The 13,886-nt window shown below is 29.7% G+C and overlaps 1 protein-coding gene across 2 annotated transcripts; it reads right to left on the reverse strand.

Annotated features, from left to right (window-relative positions):
* Positions 1-8,542: 8,542 nt before the first annotated feature.
* On the reverse strand, positions 8,543-10,850 carry LOC122593858 (pirin-like protein). Of its 2 annotated transcripts, none has more exons than XM_043766307.1 (6): positions 10,631-10,850; positions 10,479-10,528; positions 10,062-10,100; positions 9,833-9,861; positions 9,252-9,421; positions 8,543-9,153 (listed from the first exon to the last, which is right to left on the reverse strand). In XM_043766307.1, exons 1-6 carry the CDS (start codon positions 10,744-10,746, stop codon positions 8,661-8,663), a joined length of 897 nt encoding a protein of 298 aa, XP_043622242.1. In that variant the 5' UTR covers positions 10,747-10,850; the 3' UTR covers positions 8,543-8,660. The 2 variants fall into 2 exon arrangements, with proteins under 2 accessions (XP_043622242.1, XP_043622241.1); XM_043766306.1 differs by having other exon boundaries at positions 10,479-10,531.
* Between the last annotated feature and the right edge of the window lie 3,036 nt (positions 10,851-13,886).

The raw sequence follows: 13,886 nt of genomic DNA on the forward strand, positions 1-13,886 counted from the left end.
CTAATATTTTAGATAATTGACATATATGTTAATAATCTTTTTTTTTTTTTTTCAATATTTACCATTTATTTGCATGTGTTATCATTTTATTTTTAGGTCTCTTTTGAAAGATTCTAAAAAGATGTATCATTTCTTTTATATTTGAGTTATTGTATTCTTAATTTTCAGACTATTTTTAGACTAAATTTAGGTCACGTTTAAAATATTCTTAGACTATAAGTGTCTAGTACTTTGTGTTAAGAACAAATTAATGGTTTCATTATTTGAAAATATGTGTTTATGTTGTGTTGATCTATAAACGTCAAACAAGTTGTGAAATGGTTCAAATTAAATGGTAGTTTTAGTTTGAACTTGGAGATTAGATGGATATAAGTTTGCAGATTTGTGAAATTGTTTTTTTATTTTATTTTGTAAAGTAGATTTGTGACATTGTTACTTATAGATGTTATAAATATTGGCAGTTTTGGATTTAGTTTTGGTAATAAAGTGAGTGTATTGTGAAAAGTTGGTATATATGTAAATATATTTGCAGAATGCTTGAAATGAAATTTAGAAGACATATGGAATAAGAACATTTATGTGCATTATTTATTCAAGTATAAAGGGGTAAAGGTGAAGTACATGGTTTATATAGTATTGTTAGTTATTCGTCTTCTCAAATTATCTATATCACATTATTAGACATTTAAAAAGCCTTTATGATCCTAGTGGAAATGTGGTGCACATAAGTCATGGGTGATTATTGGCACAATGCTTTTTAAAGAAATTTATTTTTTAGGTGTAACGGACGGTGTATCAACATTAAAATCTTTAAAAAAAAAGTAATAATAATAATAATTTATTTGTTGATAGCTCTAAAATATTCTTTAGTTTTTACTCATTATTTTAAATATGTTCATGTAAAAACCTTATAATATTTACTTGAAATACATGTAATATTCTTAATAAACTTAATTACAACATCGATCATAAATTTTAAATAACTACATTACATCTTTTATATTAAAAACCACATCCCTAATGCCATGCTCGCAGTACCACCTAATCACCTATCCACTGCCATCACTGTCGCCATTAAACCATCGCTTATCGGTAATATTAAGACCCCATTTGATTGTTAATAGGCTTATGAGAAATAAGACATTAAGACGGCTTTAGTTTGTCTGGACAACTGGGCCGGTCATGGTGGGCCAGGTAGCAACCGGAGAAGAGTTGAAGTCTTGAGAACTTTAAAGATTATTAATTTATTATGGCTTTAAATTAAAGAGACAACTTTTGTATTTTAGATGTAAGTGTGCTATCGTCAAAGTTATCTATAATAATATAATAACTAAAAGAGGGAGTTGGAGTATATTTGACACTTTTAATCCTCTTTCTTTAGTCTAATTCTTCATTCTTATTTTTTTTAAAAACAGAAATGTATATATATATATATATATATATAAACTACTAGCAAAATCACTAGTAGTCTAAGGATCCATCCTTATTAATCTTCTAATTTTTTAGTATTAATCTAAATTAATTTACACTTTTTGGTTTTCCATCACCAATTTACACTTTAACCCAATCTAATACAATTAATTTACACTTTTTGGAATCTCGTCACCAATTTACACTTTTTAACCTAATTTAAAAATAGTTAACATACACCTTTGATTTTTCATCACTAAATTACACTTTAACCCAATTTAAAAATAATTAATTATACTTTTAGGTTTTCCATCACCAATTTATAATTTCACCCAATTTAAAAATAATTAATTTACAATTTTCGGTTTTATTGGTAATCTATAATATAACTCACGTACGACAACAAAAAAAAAACTACGATCAACTACAAAAAGGTTTTTCTTTTTATATACTTTGCACATAATTAATCATTATTATTATTTTTTAACATTGAATTCTTATGTTATTCTTATTATTATTTCTTTTAATTTAGTTTGTTGTCCATTATAGGTTCGTTATGGCTTTTTCTTCAACAACAAAAAATATAACCACATTAGTTCATCTTGAAGATCTTAAGCCAACACATGTTAACCATCATTTACGACTCTGTGTTGTGTATTTATGGACTGTTTCAGAGTGGAACAACCCGAAGAAAATCAAAACGTTCGAGATGGTCTTTGTTGATGAATTGGTATGTCTTTTTCAAATTATATAATTAACACTTTTACAATATAAGAAACTGTTAATTTTCCGTATGTTTTTTCTTTAACTTTCGTGTTGATTAAATTGTGATATATGACTTAACTAATCTAAATATTATATATTAAATTTTGTATGTGTAACCTATATTAACTCTTAGGATTTACGATTATATCTTTCTATAAGCTTTTAGATAAAAAGTTCAATATTGCTATGAGTAAGATTGTTATTACTTTAATATATCGACTATGATTATTTTTAATCTGTTTTGAAACTAGCTCATTTGTAATTTTTTAGCCGTTGTTATTCTATCAAGGGAAAATGCTACGTATTGATATGGTGTTGAATGTTTTAGTATGATTATTTAGCATGGTGAAACAATTCATCATTTTAGTTTGTGTATGACAGATATACTTCAGATCTTATGAAAAGCATGATATCAATTTTAAATAATACCTTTAGTTAAATCCCTTTGAACCACGTTATGTTTAGGATTTAACACAACATGGGATGGCTTTGCAAGATTTTTGGCTCGACTCTTTTTTTTTTATCAAGAATTTGTTTCCTTATCTTTCTTGCATTATCCACATTTGGAAATTTTCATATATTTCTTCTTTAGCTTTCGTATTGATTAAGTTGTGATATTGGTTGGCAAGTCATGTCTTAACAGGTTCGGTGCGCACAAAATTCTCAGCTTTAAAACATGAAAATGAATCATTTAACACTTGCCTTTGATGATTTGAGTTTGACAGTTATTCATTTTATGTATAAAAAAAGTTAAATCTTGAACTTTAAAATATTAAAAACAATTATTTTTAAAAATAGAAAAAATTGCATAGTACATTTTTTGCTTAACATGTACTTTAACAGGTCTTAACAGGTACCCAATTGTCAGCCTTAAATGGTCATACACTTTTGTTTCTCCGTTTATTTAACTAAAGTTGAAAAAAAATGGTAAACTGGAATTAATATTTATATGGAGTTAATTTTCATATGGTTTCTTCTTTAGCTTTCCTGTTCATTAAGTTTTGATATTGGTCATACACTTTTTGTTTATCTTTTTATTTAACTAAAGTTTGGGAGAAAAAAAGGTAAACTGGAATCAATATATATATATATATATGGAGTTAAATTTTCATATGTTTCTTCTTTAGCTTTCGTATTCATTAAGTTGTGATATTGGTCATACATTTTTTGTTTCACAATTATTATTATTAGATTTATATATCTTGAGACTATCTGTCCAATGGACGGGTCTGAGCATTAGTATATTAACAATTCATTAAATGTGTAAAAGAGGGGGCTGGGGGTACACTTGGCACCCCTAATCTCCCTCCTTTAGCCTAATACTCTCTCCTTATTAATCTTATATTTTTTTAATATTTATTTAATAAAAAATAGCCTACCTTCAATAAAAAAAATCTTATAAAAAAATCTTTATTATTAAAAAAATCTACGGCAAGAAAAAGAAGCTATGATCGACTACCTAAAAGGTTTTTGCTTCTCTTTTTATTTAACTAAATTTGAAAAAAATAAAGGTAAACTGGAATCAATATTTATATGGAGTTAATTTTAATATGTTTATTCTTTAACTTTCGCATTCATTAAGTTGTGATATTAGTCATACACTTTTTGTTTCACAATTATTATAAGATTTATATAGCTTGAGACTATTTATCCAATAGACGAGCTTGAGCACTAGTATAACTATATAAGTAACCATGTAGAAAATCATTTGACTAATTATGTAAATATATTACATGTAGCCCGTGGTTTAACATGAGATTTACACCTATTTATTATAAAAACAAAAAAAATGTTTTATAACAATATTAACCAATTTACCGATCTATCTATAATACTAGTATTAATACCTGTGCGATATACAGATTGATTAGCTATTGCGCTGTTAAATTTTTCGTAACGCATCATAGAATATGTTTTTGTATCCAAAAAAGAGTGAGAGCACAACTTGTATCTAGGTTTCCCAGGGTTCGAATCTCACTTTCTACATTTGTAGGGGTGTATTATTTGGGGGGGGGGGGGGGTTCGAGAGTCCTGGGTTTCATCCCAGGCATGCGTGGTTCGAGCATCACATACTACCCAATTGGATGTCAATGTGGTGTCTCGAATGCTAACTGTTAACAACTAACTCATTGTTAAAAATTATATATATATTTTATATTGAATGAAATTAGTTAATAATAATAATAATAATAATAATAATAATAATGATGATGATGATGATGATGAATACCATTAAAGTAATGACCAAGTAAAGATCAAAATAAGGAATTTTTTAGCAACCTGAAAGAGTTGGAAGTAGAAGATCTCGAACTTTAAGAAACGGGGGAGGACGGAAGAGGGTTCGTAATTACAAATACTATATTACTTTGATCAATTTTTTTTTATAGATGTACATCATTTATGACACCGATACATTCCCCATCATCAAATGAAAGGGAGCATCTTAGCAGTGGATAATCGACTAATCGGTTGATCAATTTATTTACGTTGAGTATCTTGATATCAATGTGTATTTATCTATTAACTTGTAGATATCCTAAATTCATACGGATACATGAGATTTATTTATTAAATCTATCTATAATTAAAAATTAAATAAGTTTAAGTAATGAATATGATAATTGATAAAAGTGACACTTGTCGTTTTAATAAAACGCCACATGTCGTTTAAAGAAGGTTGCAATCTTGTTTTAGTTTATTAGTAGATAATTAAAAGAGGAGGGTGGTGGTACACTTACCCTAATTCCTCTCTTTGAGTCGAATTCACCCTTCTTATTAATCCTCTATTTTTTTAATATTTTATTTGATTTAATAAATGTCTGACCTTATTATTAATTAAAAACTCTTGTTATCCTTAAAACTATCTCAAAAATTATCTATTTATCTATATATACATATATAAATATATATAACCTAGAAAAAACCCTCACATATTCTGAACAAAAAAAAACTATGGCAAAAAAACTTACGATCGACTACCAAAAGGGTTTTTTTTAATTTAAATACTTTGTTCATTATTTATTATTATTATTATTATTATTATTATTATTATTATTATTATTATTATTATTATTTAACATTTAATTCTTATGTTCTTGTTATTATTATCTCTTTTTATTTAGGTTATTTTTCATTATAGGTTTGTTATGACTTCTTTTTTAACAATAAAAAATAAAACCACATTAGCTCATTTTGAAGATCTTAAGCCAACACATGTTAACCATCATCCACGACTTCGTTTTGTGCATGTATTGACTGTTTTGGAGTGAAACAACCCGAAGAAAATCAAAATGTTCGAGACGGTCTTTGTTAATGAACTGATATGTATTTTTCAAATTATATACTTTGTTGCAAATTTTTTATTTAACTAAATTTGGGGTTGGGGGGTGGGGGGGGGGGGGGGGGGATAAACTGGAATCAATAATTAAATTGAGTAAATTTTTATATGTTTTTACTTTAGCTTTCATATTGATTAAGTTGTGATATTGATCATATTGATGTTTGCTCGAATCATATTAGCTTTGATTAATATATTTTGAAACCACTCGTTCATTGGACGGGTCTGAGCACTAGTATTATAACTAAAAGGGGAGATTGGGGGTACACTTTTGGCACCCCTAATCTTCCTCTTTGAGCCTAATTTCCCCTCCCAATTAATCCTCCATTTTTCTATATTTTTTTAATTAAAATTTTATATACGGGTACACTTGATACCCCTAATCCTCCTCTTTGAGCCTAATTCTCCCTCTAATGAATTCTCTATTTTTTGATATTTTTTTAATTAAAATTTTATAGGTCGACCTATATTACTATAAATACAACCTAAATTTTTATTAATCATTCTCACTCATATTATTCCTTTCCTCTCTATCTTTAATAAACAAATCAAGTTTAGTAAATTTTTCGACAACAAAAAGAAAACATATGGTTTTTTATATCACTTTAATTTTATTTTTGATATTTTGTTCGTGTTTGTTTATTATTTGATAATGAATTGTTATGTTATTGTTATTTTTCATCCCTCTTAATTTAGTCTGTTGTCAATTGTAATTTGATTATGAATTTTTCTTCTACTACAAAAGGGTTTATTAACTTGATTTGTTTTGTTCATGTTTTATTTTTTCACCTGTTTGTTATTTATTATATCGATAATTACCTTTGTTATATATATATATATATATTAGGTATTGTAAAATAAGTATTAAAGTAAAACAGATAAGACAAGATCTTGACCCTTATATCATGGTTAAATTGATGCACGAAGATTTACAAAGCAATTAATGCACGATGATTATATTTTTTTTCACCCGTTTGTTATTTATTATATTGATAATTCCTAAAATGTCCCCCTATGTATTCAATATTTACCTAAAATAACCATATTACCCTTTCTCTCCTCAAATCTCAACCAATCATTTTTTTTCTCTCCTCCATAAATCATTTATATCTCCAATTCATTCAAAATCTTTTATCTCAAAAACCGTACATCGATAAATTATAAAATTATAGGGGTGTTCTTAAAATTTCATGCTCTTTCATTAGAGAGGTCATTCGATATGCTTTCGAAGAATTTTTAAATCCGAGGGTGGAGCCCGTACGGTTAAGGCATTTGGCTATCACACTGTATGACCTATCACCCCTCCCATCTTACCGTCGCAACGCGCAGATACTCGCTCTCGTTTGTATATATATATATATATATGTACATATACACACACACACACATATATAGACTATACGCCCATCGGACGGACCTGAAGACAAGTTACTAATATATAAAAAGAGGTGAAAAAAATATACTCCCTCCATCCCACTAAACTTGTCCACTTTTATATTTTCCAAGTCAAACTCTACGAACTTTGGCTATTAATATTTTTATTTGTGTTATATAATATTTGATAAAAGTTATACCAATAAAATACAAATCTAAAACATAATCAATTCATATAACTTTTATCAAATATTATATAACAAAAATAAAAAAATTTATGGTCAAAATTTATAAAGTTTGACTTTGAAAATTTAAAAGTGGACAAGTTTAATGGGATGGATAGAGTATTAATAACCAAATATAGTTGTGACTATATCTGTAACCAACACTTTAAACTCAAATCTTTATGCGGGAAAATGATCGCTGCAGTTGTACTCACATAACATTTAAGTGATTGATCTATTACAAAAATGCCCCTTGATTTTCATGATAAAAACACCCCGCGATGCTAACTACTAATGACATTTTAAAAAAGTAAAAATTTACCAACAACATATATAAACTCTCTTAATATATAGATGTACACATTTAATGTATTTTAAAAACTTAATATGATTATAACGGTATTTAATCTTATTTCATTAAAGGTATCTGAATTCTCTAAACGCAGTCCGTTTTTAACAGAGGTTTTATAACTAGTGTTTATAGAAATGTAACTCATTTAAAACATGGTGTCTATTTCTATTTTTTTTTTTTTTTGTCATATACATCATTTTTATTATACGATACATAAATAAAGTTAGGAAATATAAGCCGTTAAAAAATCTTCAATATTACACCATCCAGCAACAACGACTCATGGGAGTGGAAGATGGATCCATCTAACCGCTTCACTGTCAAGTCGATGCGTTCAAGACTTCAACAAGCAACCTTCGGACCTAAACAATGGATCTTTCCATGGAACCGATTGGCACCACTCAAAGTTAATGTGCTTGGCTGGAGGATAGACTTGAATCGACTACCAACAACCGACCAACTGCTTGAAAGAAACATCAGTGTCTCATCCCCATTATGTTCACTCTGCAATACCCATACCGATAGACGGTAAAGCATCTATTCATCCACTGCCCTTTCGCTGACTCATTATGGAGCTGCATAGCAGCATGGTGCCATATCCGGCCAGCCCCGAACGCCAGCTTCTTTGAAAGAACTCCTGGAGATTCACAAGCGTGTTTTCACGACCCCAAAGAAACAAAAGCTGTTCCAACTTATCACTCTCGCCTTCTGCTGGGTCTTATGCAAAATTAGAAATGATCAAATCTTCTCTAACAAACCCTCGTCTCTTCGCTATGCAGTCAAAGAGTTGAAAGGCACAAGTTACTTCTGGCTAGCCAACTGGGCACCCTCTAATAATATCTCCTGGACTGAATGGAGTAGCTTTCGGATTTAGCTCCTATCTTTTCTCTATTTATGTACCCAGCTCTGTTTTGCAATGTTCATTTCCCCTTTGATTAGGTATTTTGTATGGCTTCTAGCTCCTGGCTAGATTTCCATATCAATAAAAGTAATTTTTAATGTTTAAAAAAAAATAACACAACACAAACATTTTGCATACCAAATTGAATACCATAAAAGCTCCCAGATTGAATACCAATATTCACCGAAAACAATTGGGCGTTCAGGTATATTATTACTTTTTTATATATTTATTGTTTGAATGAATTATGAAATAGCGTACAATAGAGAGAAATAAGAAGTAATCAACATCTAAAAGTTAGTCCTGATCGTCAGATCTCCAATACTTAGCATTCTCGAACCCATTTTCAAAATTCTCATAATCTTGAATCGTTTGGTCGATCTCTTGTTGCGTGTTCATGACAAAAGGCCCCCATTGAACAACGGGTTGACCTATGGGCTCACCCCCGACAAGAATGAACCTCAGCAATTTAGATGACTTGTTCCAAGCCTCGAGCCCATCCCCGTTAGGACCCAAGAGCAAGAGATGATGGGTTGTTGAAGATGATCTTGAGTTCCCAAAGACGCCTTCGCCTTGTAGGACGTATACAAATGCATTCCATGATTGGGGAATGAGTTGTTGCAAGTGGGCTCCCGGTTCAAGTGTAAAATCAAGAAACATAGTGGGCGTGGTTGTATAGATTGGTGACTTGATCCCTAAACTTTCCCCTGCTATGACTCTAACTGTAACCCCGCCTTCACTAGCTTCCGCAATATTTTCACTCGCCATTTCTTGGTATCTCGGCTCGATCCTAATTCATTGGTACATAGTATATATTCGATCAATTAATCATCAAGAACCAACCATAAATCCTTGATAATTAATATGAACATGCATAGGAAGACGTACATTTTGTGGGTGGAAGGGAGGTTGATCCATAATTGCAAGCCTTTGTGAGTGCCATGAGAAGAAGCGGGCATTTCGGAATGGACAATCCCTCTTCCAGCAGTCATCCATTGCAAATCACCCACTCCAATAGTCCCTTTCCGTCCCTCAAAGTCTTCATGTCTTACCCCTCCCTAATTATCATCGTCAATTATATATTATACTAATACTACTAAAAATCCATTTTCACATATATTATATAATAATAATATCATATCACTACACATGAGTATGGATGGATGACATGATGACCTGACCGAATGAGTCATATGATACTGGTAAAATACCTCCATCATATCATAATCCCCACATGATACAGGCATCCCGAAGGACCGAACCCACAATATTTAAACTTCACATATGGGTTATATAAAACTTAATAAAAATTATATAATTGAAAACACTTCTAAAACATAATCAATTCATATAACATTTATAAGTATTATCTTGCAAAAAAAAACATGTATGGTCAAAGCTATAAAAGCTAGACTTTGAAAATTCAAAACATAACACTTCTAGTGGGACAAAGGGGGTAATGTTTATACCTGTAACATGTATGTGACCGTCTCGAATCCTGTTTTTTATTATTAAAATAAAAAGAGAAGATTAATTAATTAATTAAAGAAAATGATGAAAATCAATCAATAATTGAAGACGTACTTACGTAGAGTTAATTGAACTAAACATATATGACAAATGAATGAAAGTAAGTACGTAGGTAATTGAATGAATGAATATGATCATATTCCCAATTACGTATTTACGTATACTAACCTCTATGTGGATGATCAGGAAATCCAGCAGGAGCAGATACTATAATTAAAATAATAATAAAACTGATTATAGATAAACGTAAACCATATATCGATAACAATTAATATAACCTTATATTATTATTATACATTTGATTTGAAATTTATTTAGTGGTCTTGTGATGAAGAAGCAAATTATTAATGGGGAAGGTTAGGTGAAACATGTAGTAGGTAAAATAGGGGATTACTTAAAATTCAGAGGAGGTTATGTAAAATATAGGGAGGGCTATGTATGTTTATCAAGTTCAAAGGTTTAATTTGTAACATTTTTTAAAGTGACGGTAACTAAGTTTAGGTAAAGTCTGCGGTACGGATCATTTTCCCATTATTAATATATCAAAAGTTAAGAAAAAGGAAAGAGGGAGGGAGGCGTACGCACATGAAAATTCATCCAAAACAAGGAAAGGATCAAAGTATTTGAGCTCAAACCTGCTGATTCATACATACATACTTACATCATTATTTATTTCATCAATTCCTTAATAATAATAGATTAAATGAGAATAATAAAGTAAGCAATGAATGAATTACCTTCCGATGCTTCTTCGAACAACAGCACCAGCACCTTCATGTTGAGGTCTCGCTAGATACTTTCTTACCACACTACGCCCTCCTCCTCCTCCTCCGCCTCGCTCACTTGTCGTCATTATCGACTTCTACTTATGAATTAAGTTAATCCTTTCTTCTTCTTTTTTTGATTTTCTTGTAGAATTGAAGTTTTATACTTTTAATTTATTTGATTTGAATTTAAATTTGCAGGCGGACAGGGGGATGTCATGAATAAGAGACATGAAACTTTGTTTATGTATTTATACTACTACTACTACTAAACAAACAAAATTAAGGCAAGTAGTAGTCAAGAAACAAAACAAGGTCAAAACGGCCCCACGTACATTAGAGATCCCCACTATTTTATCTATTTATCTGCATCTCTATGATGTCATCGACTCATCATCATCCCGTACTTCTGTTTTACCTCTACGATTCGCTATTGCTGACGTACGTTCTACGATTCGCTATTGCTGACGTACGTTCTCTCAAGCATTATAAAAAAAGATTGATATTCGTGCCACAGAATTTGATAAATTTACCATTTTTATATATTGCATTGTTGTACAGTATGTTATGAAACATGTACAGTATGGTAAGTATATCAAATGTTGTGGTACGATTATCACATCCTTATAAAAAGTGTCAAATAACTTTTTTCATATCAAAGGTTCAATTCCTTTAGTTTTATAATATAATTATAATAACTAGATTATTATTTGTATAATACTCGAGAAATATATATAATTAATAGCATGTTAAATTTTTATAATATCATTAGTTGAAAAATATTTAACCAAAAACATGAAGTTACATTAATAGTTGTTTAAATTCCGGTTAACCTTGACCAGACAGTTGAATAATGAATATATCATCTATTAGAGGTTTCGCTAAGTAAGGTTTTCGTTTCTTTGGATGTCTTTCATTCATCCAGATATGTTTGCATTGTCGTTTACTTGTGCTTTAACGTTTTCCTAAGATTATCGACTAATATTACTAAACAATTTAAATATCAATCTATATATCGCATGTTCTGTTAATCTAACTTAAAATTATGCATAATATCATTGTAATTTTTATTCAATATTGTTTTTCTGATATATAATTGTAATACCTTACTGTATACTCCATATTTGTTTTTTAATTCTTTATTAAGAAGACGGGTTTGACATCTAGTCCGGTTTTTAAAACATTGAGTTAAAAATAATAAAATATTAAATGATATAAAACTAAATACTTATAAATAAATTTTATTACAATATATGATAAAAATTCTATATAAAAATATAATTTAATAAAAACATATTCATGGATCAGATCTGAGCATTATGTTCTTCGCATGGAGCACCACAACCTGTCTTCCCAACCCAGCACCACCATGACCACCCTTCTTACTCGCCGCCATCATTGATGCCGTTATGGATCAGATATGATAGATGGACAAATGGCTTACGGGTATTTTCGAGTTGTAAATAGTATTGCATTTTGTTATTGGTGGGTTTTCTCTTAAAGATCAATATACCGAAGTCTCCATAATAACACAACAACAGCCACGGATAAAATGATAGGAGATTGATTCACCTAAAAACTTACAAAAATCAAATATTATTTTATTTATTTATTTATTTTGGATATCTCCTGGTTAATTTAATATCATTGTTTTAATATGAAACAACCACAAATTATTTTAACAAATATGTAAGATTCAACTAAGCATTAGCCTTTCAATTGTTTTTAGCTTTCAAGTTTTCATGATATTTGAAATTTATATAAAACTAAAGATGTCTTTCACCCATATTCCCATCCATCAATTAAAAAAAAAAAAGGGTTGAGTTATTTTGTAAAAATGGTCTTGTTTGTATTAAGGAGAGTAATGTCTATCAAATGTTTATACATGATGTCCTTAACGGTAAAAAATAGACAGATCCGTCTATTTAGACCGAAATCGCCTAAGCCAATATCATAGGGACCAAAAACATCACTTCACATATATTTAGACCAATTTTGTGAATGATGTTATACTATAAATATCAAAAATACATTTATTATTGTAGCATCCTAATTTTTTTAGTCAATGAAAATTAACCTTTATTAAATTTTTGACATTAAAATAGTTTTCTAGTATTTTATTTTTAAATACGGGGTTGAATTAGTTCAAACTTTAATGGATAGCGGATATAATACCCCTTTTTGTTTTATATTTTACGTGGCATCAAGAGGGAGTGCCAGACCCTTTCTTTTTTGTGAATTACCACTCCTAATACTACCATTATTCTTACCTCATGCAATTCTTCTTCATTGCTTTGAGATTCTTGTAGCTACTTAAATCAAAGAAACCTTCCTAGTGATAAAAATAATGATAACCTTCAAGCTTTCTAGTAAATTAGATTGGAGGATTTTAGTGTGTGCATATGTGTGTTTCGAATTTGAGAAGAAGGAAGAAGAAATTGAGGAATCCCAACCCTAAAATTATTGTTATTTCCTTAAGGTATGAGTAATTTAGTTATTTCATTATTTGATTTTAGGGTTCTTGGGATGAATAATTTAGGGGTTTTGGTGAAATGAATTAATTGCTAAAATTCAAGCTAGGATTCATGAAAATTGATAAGTTAGGGATTTTTAAATGAGATGATTTATGTTGTAATGCTTTTCTAAATTTTTACTTATAATTGTGCATATTCACATGGAATGCATGAATATTTTAATAAAAATGTCTTTGATGGCTTTTATGGTCAAAATAAGAAAATGAAGATTTTGAGTAATAATATTGTATGGCCATATGGTAGTGATTGTGAAAAGATAGAAATTGTGATTCTTGGGTAAAAGTAGCATAGACATTTTGATGTGATAACGAAATGGCATTGACATGTATAGTCTTGAAATTTTGATATGACCATATTTGGTTGAATTGTGAATAAGATGAATTGGTGATTTTGGTATTAATCAACTTAATGTCAATGTGAGTATGTAAAAGTTGGGTTAGGCATTGAGATGCTAGAAAAGATAGTAACATATGAGTTGTTGGCCTTGTGTATGCACGATTGTGTTAGATAACCAAATATGCGTTTGTGATTATTGCTAGGTGAAAGCGATATGTTGTTATGCGGTCATCTTGATTAATGCTATTTGTCGCGGAGGAGGTGAGTTTTCTTGCATACTTTTATATATGCCTTGGGTCAATTATCATATGATGGTGGATTCCGTGTGTGGTAATTGATTTGACGTTGAGCCTAAGTAG

Source organism: Erigeron canadensis, chromosome 3 (genome assembly GCF_010389155.1).
Source record: "Erigeron canadensis isolate Cc75 chromosome 3, C_canadensis_v1, whole genome shotgun sequence".
Taxonomy (NCBI): Eukaryota; Viridiplantae; Streptophyta; class Magnoliopsida; order Asterales; family Asteraceae; genus Erigeron; species Erigeron canadensis.

Excerpts from the sequence above, each read along its gene's own strand:
- LOC122593858 (XM_043766306.1), bottom strand. The coding sequence starts at position 10,746 with ATGACGACAAGTGAGCGAGGCGGAGGAGGAGGAGGAGGGCGTAGTGTG. Across the intron at positions 10,532-10,630 it reads GTTCGAAGAAGCATCGGAAG|CAGGTTTGAGCTCAAATACT; the intron begins GTAATTCATTCA and ends TGTATGAATCAG. Across the intron at positions 9,862-10,061 it reads TCCTGATCATCCACATAGAG|GATTCGAGACGGTCACATAC; the intron begins GTTAGTATACGT and ends AATAAAAAACAG.